The sequence below is a fragment of the Adelges cooleyi genome, unplaced genomic scaffold (assembly GCF_023614345.1).
Source record: "Adelges cooleyi isolate 19-005CV unplaced genomic scaffold, UGA_ACOO_1.1 ACOO_flye_CR_arks_rails_tigmint_CR_PRNA_9, whole genome shotgun sequence".
Taxonomy (NCBI): domain Eukaryota; kingdom Metazoa; phylum Arthropoda; class Insecta; order Hemiptera; family Adelgidae; genus Adelges; species Adelges cooleyi.
Window position 1 is genome coordinate 17521261 of NW_026096579.1, and position 14282 is coordinate 17535542.

Genomic DNA, 14282 nt, shown 5'->3' on the forward strand with positions numbered 1-14282 from the left:
GTACTAGACGTGATGGATTGTTTAAGGGATTAATCAGTAAATGTAATGTTATATTGGGATTTCATTTAAACAGACAAGATCTGAAAAAGCACAAGAGGCCAGGAATAAGGACTATACAAATATTCGAAAACACCATACACGGAAAGACTGTAGAAAACACACCAATGAAGATCTCTTAAATATTATGTTACTAGTTCATTTACAGCTGAGAACTTCCTCTACAAAATGCATATATTGGGTATAGGGTAAAATTGAGTAAATTTCAACTGGTCTTTGAAAAAAAAACGTTCGATTTTATTTATGATTCATAACCGTTCGGGACTTAAATTAAAAAAAATATATGTATATTTTTATTTTATAACCTTTATACGTTACTTAACAATCAAGCATTTTTATTTTTTTTATTTTATATATTTCAATAGTCAAAAAAAAATTAATGAATTATCGGCCTTTTTTATTTTCAAAATAACAGAAAAAACAATAATATGTGTTTAGTTCACTAGGCCTATAACTCCAGTTCAAAAAAATGTTTAATAAGTTGAAATTTTATATTTACACTAGTAATCATATACTTATGAGATCCTAAAAAAAAAAAATTATTGAACATTATTAATAGCCTATTTTTACCACCTAAATTTCATTCTCAGACCACTGTGCGGCAGGCTGAAGCCATAACGGAAATCTGTTATCATAAATTGCCGACTCGAAAATTGCTAACTTCAAGCACTTCAATAAACAAGCAGGCATGTGTATTCAGAGTTCAGATCGCAAAAACGTTAAATTAAATAGTAAATACACTTGTGTTCATTTTAATAATAGTTTTACAAAAAAAACAATTATGTCTGGCTTTAATTTAAGTGCCGCCACTACTGCACCGGCCAACACATCTAATACAGCGACGTAAGTTCTTCATAATATTATCTTAAATAACTAAATAGCTCCTAAGTAATTTTGTTGATATTAAAATTACATCAATTCGTTAGTATGAGATTTAATTGGCGTAATTTTAAGCTAAAATCATAATACCCGTTTAATAATTTTTGAAGATATTGGAAATGTCTGATCCACCGAGTTTATTTCAAATTGATTAGCCAATTGGTCAAATAGCGGCCACTCCAAAATTAGGTTACTGTTTCGTTATACTCAAACTAAAAGTTATGATTTTGTATGAACAATTACGCTGTCAAATATTACGAAAAAAAATACTTAAACTGTACATGTATTAATTTATTTTTACGTGTAATGTTGAATGTGCAGTCCTCAATTCGGATTTGGTTCATCGCTTGGAACGTCATGGCCCGCAGCAAGTTCAGCTCCTGCTCCTACTAACTTTGGTAATGAAAATTAATAATATAATTTTCCAAAAAAAAAACTACATTTTGGTATATTACGCATAGGAAAATATTTGTATATTCTAAGCACTAGTCACATATCATTCATTGCTGTATAAATTAGGACTGTGAGATTTGTTCTGAGGTATCAAATTAATATAAATTAGTTGACGTGTAACTTTAATTAATATTTTTGAGATAAGAAAAATCTATTAGTATACATTTACCTATTTCGAAGTTTTCATCATGTTTAAACGAAAGAAACGCGTCTAGAGCTGCCGATGTAGTTTGGGTTTTTATTAACACAAAATTTAAACTATATATTAAACTTATATATTAATTTTTTTTAGGTGCTTCTGCAGCACCGTCGCCATTTGGTGCGGCAGCTACTTCAACTTCATCATTGTCTTTTGGCGGAACTAGTGTTGCAACACAACCGTTAACTTTTGGAGTGACTACTACTACACTGGCATCTTCTGCCACTAAACCAGGTGATTTAAGACTTATTGTCGTGTTCTCGACTGAATCACACAAAGATTAATCGATCTAGTCTCGATTAGATTTACAATATTGTCTCAAGTATAATATAATTGATTGTGTTTGTATTGTTTAGGGTTTTCACTTGGTACCAATACAACATCAAATGCTCCGTTGAATCTGTCATTTGGATCAAACGCCGCTGCTTCGACTTCTTCGTTCTCTCTTGGAACTTCATTAAACACCAAAACTACAGCGGCACCTACAACAGGCACACAGTTTACATTGGGAGCTTCTACCTCGGTAGCAACAACCTCTGCCGCTCCTGGTACATTTGTTTAAATTTTTAAAATGAAAATTCACAAGAAATCTTACTGATTGTGCCTAAAAGTAATTTATAGTTATTGATCATACTTTACAGTGTCTCGAGGTTTGGGCGGTCTAGATACTACATCAAATTTAAGCCAAGGTAGACATTTTTAAGTTTTTTTTCAAGCAATTAACTGGTACATGGCTAATAGTTGAATGTTTTTATCTAGCCAAAAACAAAGATGTATCTGCTCTCGAAATGACAGTGCCCAATGAAATCTTACAGCTGGTTAATCATTTGAAGTAAGTTTTATGTTATGATATTTTGATTTTGCTACCTATAGAGTACATGTGTCATGCCGAGCAAAATAAACAACAAATAAAGTTTATGAGCTTTTGATGAAGTATTTTTTTACTTACCGACCAATTATATGTTACCAATTATATTGATAAGAATATGATTTAACAATGTGTCAAATGCTGTTTAGAGTAAATAATTTTTTATTTGATTACAACATTTTTGTCTAATAATCGTGGATATTGTTTTACCACTGTGATGGTACATTATTCACTGACAATTAAAAGGCAGAATATGCTAAAAAAAACTTTCATTCTAAAGATCCAATTGAAGAATTTTTGCACTTTAATTAGTACCGTTATAATAAATATATATTTTTTATGAAATAATGATGTATATACATTTTATGTTCATTGTTTCAATAGAGATTTTCTTAAACAACAAAAAACAATGAGTACTGAACTCGCTCGTATGTCGTCAAAAGGTTCGAGTGAAGTAGCTGATGACATAACGACTTGTCAAAAAAATTTGCAATTCATTGAACACAACTTGGACAAACAAAAACGCTCTGTTGAAAAGTTGAGGTTTGAAACCAACAAGGTTTGTAAGACAACTTTCTGTATACAAACGTACCTGTCATATTTACAATACATATAATTGTACACATAGTGTTTGCAAGATTTTGAAATCGCACAAAGAAACCACGACCACCCCGCAATGGTGCAAAATGATATGGAATCCAATATAAAATACTTCTCTGAGCTTATTAAGTCATTACAAGAAAAAGGAAATATATTAAAAAATGAAATAGAGAACACTCAACAATATTTAGCTACGCTGCCGTACAACAACAATGTTACTGTTGATGGTAAGAATAAAATTATTTTTCTTTTCGATTTACTTATCTTGAAATTAATGTTGCAAAATAAGACTACTGCTGTGTTGCTGTTGCTATGAATTGCCATTTCAAAACAAAAGTTTACCCAAAGTGCCATAAAATATAATTTTTTTTTTTTTACATTATAGAATTAAGAAGAATTGGAGAAATGTATTATAAAAATGTGATTGCGTTGGCCGGTCATCTTCATTCCATACACAATGAAGTACAAGTGTTAAAAGCAAGGCATTTGTCATTCCGCAGAGAAATTTTAAACGACCATACAAATATTTTCCTAACAAATGAAAATCCAAATCCATCTAGTTTGTTTACATCTCATCCCGATACTGCTGGGCCTAATCCTTTTTCGGGATTAAGTGAGTTATAATATTAAGTATATTACTATTATCATTATTTTTAATATTTGTGTTGATTTATTTTCGGATAAATAATGTTTTTAATTTGTATATTCTAGGCATTACAGCATCGGCAGCCCTGAATTTAGGAACATTTGGATTGGATCAATCTAGACTCTAGTACATGTCAAGTCCAAGGCATATCTAAAAATATGTTTAAAAATCAATTTAGTTGCTTAAAAATAAGAAATTTTGATATTAAAATAAAACTGTTTTTTTTTTTTATGATATTTATATAATGAAAAATATTTATTACTACAACTAATTATTTTTACAAAAATGTATCTCGTATGTGGTGTTTGTAATTAAACATATCTTGTTAAGATTTTATTTATGATACATTTTTCTTATGCAAGTCAAAAAGTGTATTCTACAACATTGTTTATAAAAATATACTAAAATAATCGAGATCAGTGTACTCTTGCTAAAAACAATTGAATATTAACAATTTTTAAATCCTTTAGAAAAGGTCGGTTGTACGTTTTGTTTTCATTAAAATGCAAGTATATCAAAAAATTATAAAAAAAATGTTTAAGAGTTTATGGCCGTCATAAGACAGTTATCTGGTCGTGTGTACACAGCCCCTAACTGAATTTCCAAAAATGGCATTTTTATAGCATTTACAAGCTATAATTTTAACTAAAAGTCTACTAATTATAACTAAATTTTTTTCTTTAGTCAATTATAAATATGTACTACATTAATAATTATTATTTAAATTTAGTATAATTTTATAAAAGAACACAGAATCGTAAATTCCCATCTCATAAATTACATCTAAACTTAGTCATGTAAGAATCGAATTATTTCGTTCTCTGTGCTGCATAATATGAGTAAATTTACATTTGCTCTATTTTTGGTTATAATTTATTTTAACTATTGAAACTCGTAGAAATGGAAAAGAAGGTAGGTATGTTCTTTACATTTATATGATTTTGTATTATTTTACTAGCTAATTACTTGAGTTGTCAAACACCAATGCTCAAGTAAGACTCTCCTTAAACAAATAAAAATAAAAAATTGTCCGCATCTTTCCGCCATTTTGTTTTATGTTATTTCAAAGTCGAAAAATTAAAGTAGACGTCCAAAAATTTGGAAAATAGTTAATATCTAGTAAAAGTGGAAAACCTATTGTAATACATTTCTAAATATTTAAAGTTGACATAAATGTAGCCTTTGACATACTACAATATCTTGTAATAATATTGGGACTTGGACATCCAGGTCCGCCCTACAAAGGGTCGTTTCACTAAAATGTCATGTTTTTTCAATTCTTCCAAAATTAATTTAGTAATCTATTCAACAAATATTAAAGTACCTTTAACAGGACTAAAAAGTAAAAAATAAATAAAAAACTTTTTTGAAACATGCTTTTCTTTAGAATTTTATAGAAAAACATGTTTTTAAAAAAGTTTTTTTTAGTATTTTTTTATTTAGTGTCTAGGTGTGAAAAAATTAAAAAGCATCTCGCCCCTGCGTAGGTACTTGGTCAGCTAGTATTTTTTTTATATTTTAGAGTCGCCACTAGCCTCTGACAGGTAAAAAAATTACTAAACCGTAGGTTTTGAAACGAATTTAACTTAAAAAACAAAAAAACACACACATTCAGGGCCGTATTTAGGGGGGGGAGGCAACAACGGGCTCTTGCCCCAGGCGGCTGATTAGGAAATAATCTGATTATTTGAAAATTAATATAATTTTTGAAATCAGCGACCCTGAAAACATATAAACAATGTGTAAAATAATTGTTTTTACAATATTAAAAAAAAAACACCTATTCCTTTACTAATTCTTTGAATTTGAAAGTAATTAAAAAAATATATTATCAAACTCGGATTTGGCGACCTAAATATATCTCTTTTGACCTATCTTATTGTTTTCTAATAAAATACAACTAAATAACGGCAGGTGAATTGGGAGTATTTCAAAATACTGTTTTAAAATGTGTATCCGCACAGTCTACAAATTATAATTATATTCAGTGTAGGAGCTGAGGGCGGGTCACTGACTTATTATGTTAGCCGTTAGGGATGTTTATATACCACCAGAGGTCGGCCATTTAGGTGTTTTCCATGCGCCAATGCCTTTGAAGGCCGAAACCCGGTACGGTCAGATTAAATCATAGAGTAATATTATAAATTATAATGAATGTTTAGTTTTTTGTAGTACGTTTTATACGTACCGATTTAATATTTTGTTTGTATCTTCAATGGTATCCTGTGCTTATCATTCGATTGCAGTGAACAGCCAGTAGAAAATCGAATACACCCATCTTAGGGGGAGGGAAATACAGAGTAATAATATTTTAGGTTATACCGCGAATTTTTCCGTTGTTTTTTTACTTTTGTTATTATTTTCCATTTCTTATCGAGTAGGTAGTGAATTTTTTTTTTTTTTTTTTACCAATCGGCAATCATAATAAAAACAATAGTAAATCTCCTCGGCGGGGCTGTGATATCTGTGAATTTTCGGTTTAAACAAAAAGTTCAACTCAAATCGTTGACCAGCGCGGAGCTCCTATCTCGTATTTCAGTCAGTACATAAAAATAACATAATAATACTTGTACACCGAATATAGACGGACGACCGGAGAAAACTGCTGCAATTCTTGTCTGATGAACAATGCTGTTGCTGAACATCATTCATAGAAACAAAGACGAATGCTTCTTGCTGATATTGGCGTTACTACTTTACTACGTGATGATATTCCTAGAAGAAGCTGAGAAACTACGTTGAAATCGAGACGCATGCAAGTATTATCCCTACACTCAGTTTCACCTAGTATTCACCAGCACACAAAAGGGTGGCCAGTGTCAGTCAACTAACCCTTTTTCCAAATTTCTATATCTTTGGTTCGATTTTCACTAAAGTAAAAACAATAACCTTAAAGTATGGGTCGACGGCCTTCATAAATAATATGAATGTACGCTAGTGGACTCGATTGGTTTGTCCAGGTGCGTCTCTAGGATTTGTAGGACCCGTAATTCAAATAAACAAGATGATCCATTGTCATGGGGTCTGGGTTAATTATTTGAGTACATCTGGCAAACGAGGAAACATTTGATAAAAAAACTCAACTAGGGCAAACAGTACCCGGACCCGAAAAATTACTCTAACAATGTACTGGACACTTTTTTTTGCTACTTTAAAAGGTTTTTTTTACCCACTCCGATTTTTTTTTGATTGTGAAATTATCACAGCACACATGCCTTCTGCTTAGTATATGTGCTTGAGTTTAATTACTCGGGGAAACTGGCTTATTGTTTTTTTCATCAAGTCAAAGGCTTATAATAATTTACAATCTTATATTTTTCTTAGCACTGAATAGAGAAGCTCGTTAATGTCATAATGTTTGTCGACGACTTAGTGAAAGGATTTTATGAAGTCATTTTAAAAAATGTAAGTATAGTATGTTATTCAAGAAATAAAAACAAAACATGTTGTCAGGAGTTAGAAATATTGCATTAATAATCACTTTGAATTTAGAGAGTATTGATTCTGGTAAATTATGATGTGGATGCAATTTGTGCCGTGAAAATTCTTCAAAGCATTTTACGTTTCGACAACATAATTTATGTACTTGTGCCAGTAAAGACGTTAACAGAATTGAAGAAAGCTTACGAAGAGCAAAAAGTTGATGTAAGAATCGTTGAAATTTTCATGACCTTGTCGTTAATTATCGATTATATTTAAAAATTATATAGGTTAGACATGTAGTTTTAATAAATTGTGGAGGTACAACAGATATTATTGAAGAACTGGAGCCAGATGAAGATATAATTTTTTTCATTATCGACAGTCATAGACCTACTGACGTTTGCAATATATACAGTAGCTCTCAGGTATGACTAGTGTGTTACATTAAAAATTTAATAAATATATTCAAATATTAGAGTGATATTTAGGTTAGAATACTAGCGCCTCCAGAAGATGATGAAAAAATTCCAGATTTTGAAGATATTTTCAACGAAAATGAAGTAAAATATATTTTTATACCCAAGATTCAAAATTTGTTACTACTTATTACTAATTTTCTATGGTTTATTTGAAAGATAGTAATTCATCTTCTCTATTAGATCAAACTTAATCTAATTTCATAAATTATTTCTCATAGTCGTCAAATGAAGAGCTGGATTCTGACGATGTAGATGACGACGACGAAAATGACACTGTCGAAGAACAACAGAATAAAAGAAGAAAACTAGATCAAAATGCATTAGTTAAAAGAAGAGAACGTCGAAGCTGGGAAGAAAATAGAAAAAAATTATTATTTGATTATACCCAATTTACGTATTATGGACGATCGGTAACAAGTGTATATGGCTTTATGCAATTACTAAAAAGAGGAAATAGAAATAAATTTACATTATGTTGTTTTCAGAGTGCCATTTTAATGTTTGATCTATCATGGAAATTGCACAGGGAATCTATCGATTTGTTATGGTTCGTAATTGACGTTTTACCATAATTGTTCTAGTATTTGTTTTGTAAATTTAAATATTATATTTACATTAAACTCCACGATCAAATATTAAAACGCTCAAAAACTACTATAAATTAATGTTTCACATCTTAATTATTTTTTATGTTTAGGTGGGGCATTGTGGGTGTAACTGAGCAATACATTTTAGGTAAAACTGAACGCATGCGTTATTTAAAAGAAGTTGAATTAATCGCCGGTCATATTGGTCGTATTAGTGAAACTGCTGGTAATAATGATGATTCTGAAACTATGTCACAAACGTCATTAACCAAACCTTCAAATACTTCAATACAGCTTCGAATAGAATCTGAAAAAGAGTAAGAATACGTATAAATACTTGCAAATACAAATTAGTTTAAAACTAATCCTCAAATGGGCCAATTAAGTTATAGTACAAATTTATAACATTTTAAGTACTATACAAATTAATTTTTTCTTACTTTTTTTTAACATAGACCATTTCAAATGTTTTTATAATTCATAAAAGTATCCAATACTACAAGTATAAAATAAATTATGATTATAATAAATAATAAATTTAACTTGCTTGTATTATAAATATATTTTAATTTTTAAACAAAATTTTAAACAGTAAAATTTAGTTGGCAATTGCCTGGATCTTTACAAAAAAACTTGACTCAATTTAGATTTTTATTAGTATGGTTAAACCCAATAAAACTCATCGAAGTACCAATTAGATGTGTCTCAAATGATAGGAGTAGTAGCAAGAGTAAAATTCTAAGTTGTATTCCAACTTTTTGGCGCTGTTGTTTTATGTTAAACTTAAAAAACAATATACTTAAATATACAAATGTTTATATAATATAAATTATTTTGTTACATCATTTACAATCGCAATGTACTGCGATATTTACATGCAATATAAAATAGATTTATAAATTTAATAGTGATCCAAATATTTTATTTTTAGTTTATTATTAGCCTTGTACAGACATTGGACTATTGAATCTAGCCTTCGGTACTCAATGTTTACAGCAGTCTCGTTGAAACTTTGGACAATCAAAGGTGAAAAAAGACTGAAACAAATATTAGCAGAAATGGGGTATACATATTTTTTTACATTAATTCAAATTGTTTAATTCGATTATTCTACAAACAGTATAATAAATCTTTTTTTATACTAGATTGCCGTTGGCTGAGAGTCGGCAAATGTACCATTCGATGGATTTAAGTCTACGTAAACAATTTTACAGTATGATGGAAAAAATATCTAACGCCCATAATTTATTGCAAATGACGTATCCGTCATTTATGTTACATCAAGGATTTAAAAAGAGATACCAGTGTGCCGACTATGTCTACGCGATGGTCGCTACACTTGAGAGTAATGTAAGTAATTTAAACTGTTCAATTTTTGTTTAATTGTTAGTATTAACAATTATATTAAAGTAAGTAAACTACATAATTGGATCAATTAGTCAGTTTTATAAGCTTGTTTTATATTTTTTTTATTATAAATATTTTATATTATTTTAGTCACGTGATAAATCATCTACCGAATGTTTTTATAACACTATGGATTCATTATCAAGGTAATTATTTATGGTCAAAATTGGAATAAACATATTAATAATTATTTTATAAATGTTTTTCTTTAATTAGATCCAAGAAGGATTTATTAGACCAAGGAATTGAAAAGGCCAAATGGATATTGACCAATATGTTTAGACATGTCCAAGCTGCATTAGATATGAGACAGGTTATTTCAGCAGGACCGTTCTACTATTTAATCGTGCAAGAAGTAAGATTTTAGTTAATTTTCTTTAGATAATCATTAAATTTTCCTTAAAAAAATATTTTTAAGAAGTGCTCATGTTTTAAATGTTACTACCAGTTATGCGATAAGCAATTAAAAATATATTAGGGTGTACCAAAAAAAAATTGTTTTGTTTTTTTTTGTTCTTCTCTTGACATTATGTTCTTGAGGTAAAATAATATTTCCCTATTTTTTTTAGATTTTTAAAATTATTTTTAGAGGCTGCGAGCATCAGTTTTCCAATAAAATTTTTTTTTTTTAGTTTTTAATTTTTTTTAAGTATAAATATAAATTTTAAACAAATGTTGCTTGTATACAAAATCATCATTAGAAAAAGAGGAATAAACCAATATTTTTTTTTTTTTACAAAAAAAACTACCATCCAACTAATTTAGGCCTTAGAATGTAAAATTTGCGAAAACATTAATATATATAATAGTACCCTAAAATATTATTTTTAGGGGAATAAAAAATTTTTAACTTACTCCTCATTTAGTTGCGAAGAATTCCGATATACTTACATAACACATTATTCTAACAATAGATCAGAAAAAAAATTAATTAAAAAAAAAAAACAAGTTTTGAGTTTATACATTTTTTATTATTATTATTATTACCCTCAGCAGCAAATTATAATATATATAAATATATTTATATTGATATAATAAATATATATGTATAATATATAATAGCTGACCGCTATGCAATCATAATGCCAAAATAGTGTATTATGAAATATTATTTTTTTTTAAATAATTTTTTTTCTGATCTATTGTTAGAATAATGTGTTATGTTTTGTATATACAATTTATGTATTTCTATATAAAGATTTTTTTTTATTTTATAAAATAATATTGTTTTTTGTTAATTACTTGTAAAAACTATAAACTAAAAAAAAAATAATTTTTAAATAACAGTATTAAAAACTTTTATTTTAATTAATTTTTTCTGATCTATTGTTGAATAATGTGTTTTGTAAGTATATCGGAATTCTTCGCAACTAAATGAGGAATAAGTTAAAAATATTTTATTCCCCTAAAAATAATAGTTTAGGGTACTATTAAGGGTATATAAATCAATGTTTTCGCAAATTTTACATTCTAAGGCCTAAATTAGTTGGATGGTAGTTTTTTTTATAAAAAAAAAAATATTGGTTTAATCTTCTTTTTCTAATGATGATTTTGTGTACAAGCAACATTTGTTTAAAATTGATATTTATATCTTAAAAACATTAATAACTAAAAAAAAAATATTTTTTTTGGAAAACTGATGCTCGCAACCTCTAAGAGTAATTTAAAAAATTTGAAAATAATGGGAAAATACTATTATACCCCAAAGAACATAATGTCAAGAGAAGAACAAAAAAAAACAAAAAAAAACTTTTTGGTACACCCTAATATATATATATATATATATTTGTTTTAATATTCAGTCCATGTTTTATTTATAGGGTACTTTGCATTCTCAACATTATTCAAACCCTCATTGTTTGATAATGTTAGCAGCATTCGCACTAAGAGCGCAAGTTGCTTCCACGCGCAAAACTAAAGCTACTAGATTGCCGTTAATAGCCTCGGCTACACTCGATTCCGATGAAGAAACGTGCTTGGTGGTCGGTATTCCACCTATTACTGAAACAATGCCCCGAAGGTGAGTCAATAATTTTCCATGTATAAATAATAAAATATGTTGCGATACTGGAAATGTTTAAAAATTCTTCTTGCTTGGCAGATGTTAATAATCCACCAAGGAGACATATTTTATATATACTGTTATAAAGCACGTATTGGTAGTTTTATTAGCAAACTAATCAATACTAAATAATGTATGTAAATTGTATAACTAATAATAATAGTAATAATGTAATCTTCATAAAATAATTTTGCCCAACATTTAATAAAGTGTAAAAATGTTTATTTATAATTTTTCCTACAAAACAGATATGACCTATAAAAAATGTTTGTCCGTGTGAAAATATTTAATAAAATAATTTTTATGTTTATGTGTTTTTTTAGTTTTTTCGGAAAAGCATTTGAACAAGTGGCCAACAAAACAAAAATGGATATATCTTTAGATTATTTTGATTCGTCTATTGTAAAAATGCAAATCAAAGATCGTCCAAAGTTTTTTGACGCATTGACTGCATTGCTTAGTTGACAAGCAATAGTCGTGACTTTGTTTTTTATTATTAATTGTTTAAGAGTTCATTTTGTACAAATGTGTAAAAAGTATTTTTTATAAAATATTTATAAAAAAAAAAAATTGCTTTATTATGTGACATTGTAACTATTTATTTTATCAAATTAAACTGTATAATATTTATAATATGGAAAATATATTGTCACATTTGAGTTTATGTATTATGTAAAACTGATTTTTATTTTTGTTAAAAAAATATGTATAATGTATGTACTGCACATAGCATAATCTAAAAAAAAATACAATATTCTTAAAGAATTAAAAATACGCATTTACATTTTAAGTATTTAAAACTAAAAGATTCGGTTGCCGAAAATTCTTCTTCTTCTTCTTCTTGGGTTTTCCGGCCATCAAGACCATCCCATCACACATCCAATCCTCCAGCCTTCCCTATCCACCGCTCTTGTTTTCCAATCCCGTCCTCCGTTCAGTGTTTCCACGTCTGTTCTTATTACATCTTCCCACCTCAATCGTGGTCTTCCCAGTGGTCTCCTGCCTACTGGGTTCTCGTCCATGATCATCCTTATGAGATGGTTCTGGCTTCGCATAGCATGTCCAGCCCATTGAAGTCTTCGGCTTTTGATTACGCTTAATATATTTTCTTTCCGGAACATCCTTTCCAGTTCCTCATTTTTTCTCGTTTTCCACTCTCCCGTTTCTCTGTCCATAACAGGTCCAAAAATCTTCCTTAAAACTTTCCTTTCAAAAACCAGTAATTTCCTTTCCTCAGTCTTTCTCAATGGCCAGGCCTCAGCCCCATAAGTGACAACTGGGCGTATTAAGGTTATGTATAGTTGTATCTTCATTTCTATTGACAGAGATCGTGATCCTAATATTTTTGTGAGTCCATAGAAACATTTCCTGATAGGATTCTTGATGCTATTTCTTTGTCAGTCTCATTTTTTTCTGTTAATATTGAACCCAAGTACTTAAGACTCTACTGAACTCATATCTACCAACTTTCAGGTGTGGAAAAACGGCCACATTATCTCTTTTACCAACAATCATGTATTCGGTTTTTTCCTCGTTTACTTGTAACCCTATTTTTTTTGCCTTTTCCTCCAAACGAGTGAATTTGCTCATTAGTACCACATCATCTGCATATGCTAAAATTGCTATAGTCGATTCTTGTAACTTAACACCTTCTTGTGGTTGAATATACATTTCTCTTACTACTTTCTCTAAAATTAAGTTAAATAGAATCGGTGATATTGAGTCTCCCTGTCTTAACCCAGACTTTATTAGTATTGGCTCTGTTTCTGCACTTCCTACCTTAATTTTTACGAATGTTTCTGTGATGCTTATCCCAATAAGTCTTATTCATTTTTGTGGTAACTTAAATTCTTTCAGGCAATTAGTTAGGCTTGCTCTATGTACGCTATCGTATGCCTTTTTGAAGTCGATAAAAAGAACATGTATCTCTTTGTCGAACTCCCAAGTTTTTTGGAACAGTTGTCTGAGGATAAATATCTGATCTACTGTCGACCTTCCTGGTCTGAATCCTCCCTGATAGTCACCTATAGTTTCTTCTGCTTTACTCTTTAACCTTGATAGTATGCAGTTCGGTTGTCGAAAATAGCAGACGCAAACTTATTAATTTTTTAATTTTTATTATAAAAATTAGTTGAGGTTTTTTTGTGATATCTGTAAGGTATGATTTTTATCATACATTTATAGGTTCGATGCTGAGCCGAGAAGGTTTTGTTCTTACATGATTATGTATCTGGACTCGGTATCTTTTAATCTGCTGAATTGATTTCTTCATGTAGCAAGTCTGTAAAAGTCATACCTGAATGGCTTTATAAAAAAAAAACTTCACCTATTCCACTTCAAAATCGTGAAAGACGCCCAAAAAATTAACATTTCTTCAACTTAAAAATATTTTCATTGTACTGTTAATTATAATTAAGAGAAGGCAATACAGTAATAAATTATTATAAACTGACGATCAATCCAATTGTGTCCACTGTAATACTAAAAATACATTTTTAATTACATTATTGTTATTAGGCAATGCTCTATAGATATTTGTATTTATACCATTACAAGCTCACAACGAAGCATTTACTTGAAAGTCATTACGTCACTTTCAGTTGGAATAATTCCAATTTTTTT

The 14282-nt window shown here is 29.1% G+C and overlaps 2 protein-coding genes across 3 annotated transcripts; both read left to right on the forward strand.

Annotated features, from left to right (window-relative positions):
- The first annotated feature begins 729 nt into the window (after positions 1-729).
- LOC126846417 (nuclear pore complex protein Nup58) lies at positions 730-4038 on the forward strand. The gene is made up of 10 exons (XM_050585793.1): positions 730-900; positions 1258-1334; positions 1682-1822; positions 1945-2136; positions 2230-2277; positions 2348-2420; positions 2841-3015; positions 3085-3283; positions 3442-3669; positions 3768-4038. The coding sequence occupies exons 1-10, from the start codon at positions 746-748 to the stop codon at positions 3827-3829; spliced, it is 1350 nt and encodes a 449-aa protein (XP_050441750.1). The 5' UTR covers positions 730-745; the 3' UTR covers positions 3830-4038.
- A 1840-nt stretch (positions 4039-5878) lies between these two features.
- On the forward strand, positions 5879-12302 carry LOC126846302 (cell division control protein 45 homolog). 2 transcript variants are annotated; one of them, XM_050585609.1, is made up of 14 exons: positions 5879-6461; positions 7027-7107; positions 7195-7347; positions 7413-7550; positions 7614-7685; positions 7823-8014; positions 8090-8151; positions 8302-8508; positions 9123-9254; positions 9337-9541; positions 9689-9744; positions 9815-9953; positions 11419-11618; positions 11984-12302. In XM_050585609.1, the coding sequence occupies exons 2-14, from the start codon at positions 7057-7059 to the stop codon at positions 12123-12125; spliced, it is 1749 nt and encodes a 582-aa protein (XP_050441566.1). In that variant the 5' UTR covers positions 5879-6461; positions 7027-7056; the 3' UTR covers positions 12126-12302. The 2 variants fall into 2 exon arrangements, with proteins under 2 accessions (XP_050441566.1, XP_050441565.1); XM_050585608.1 differs by having other exon boundaries at positions 5881-6457.
- Positions 12303-14282: the final 1980 nt, after the last annotated feature.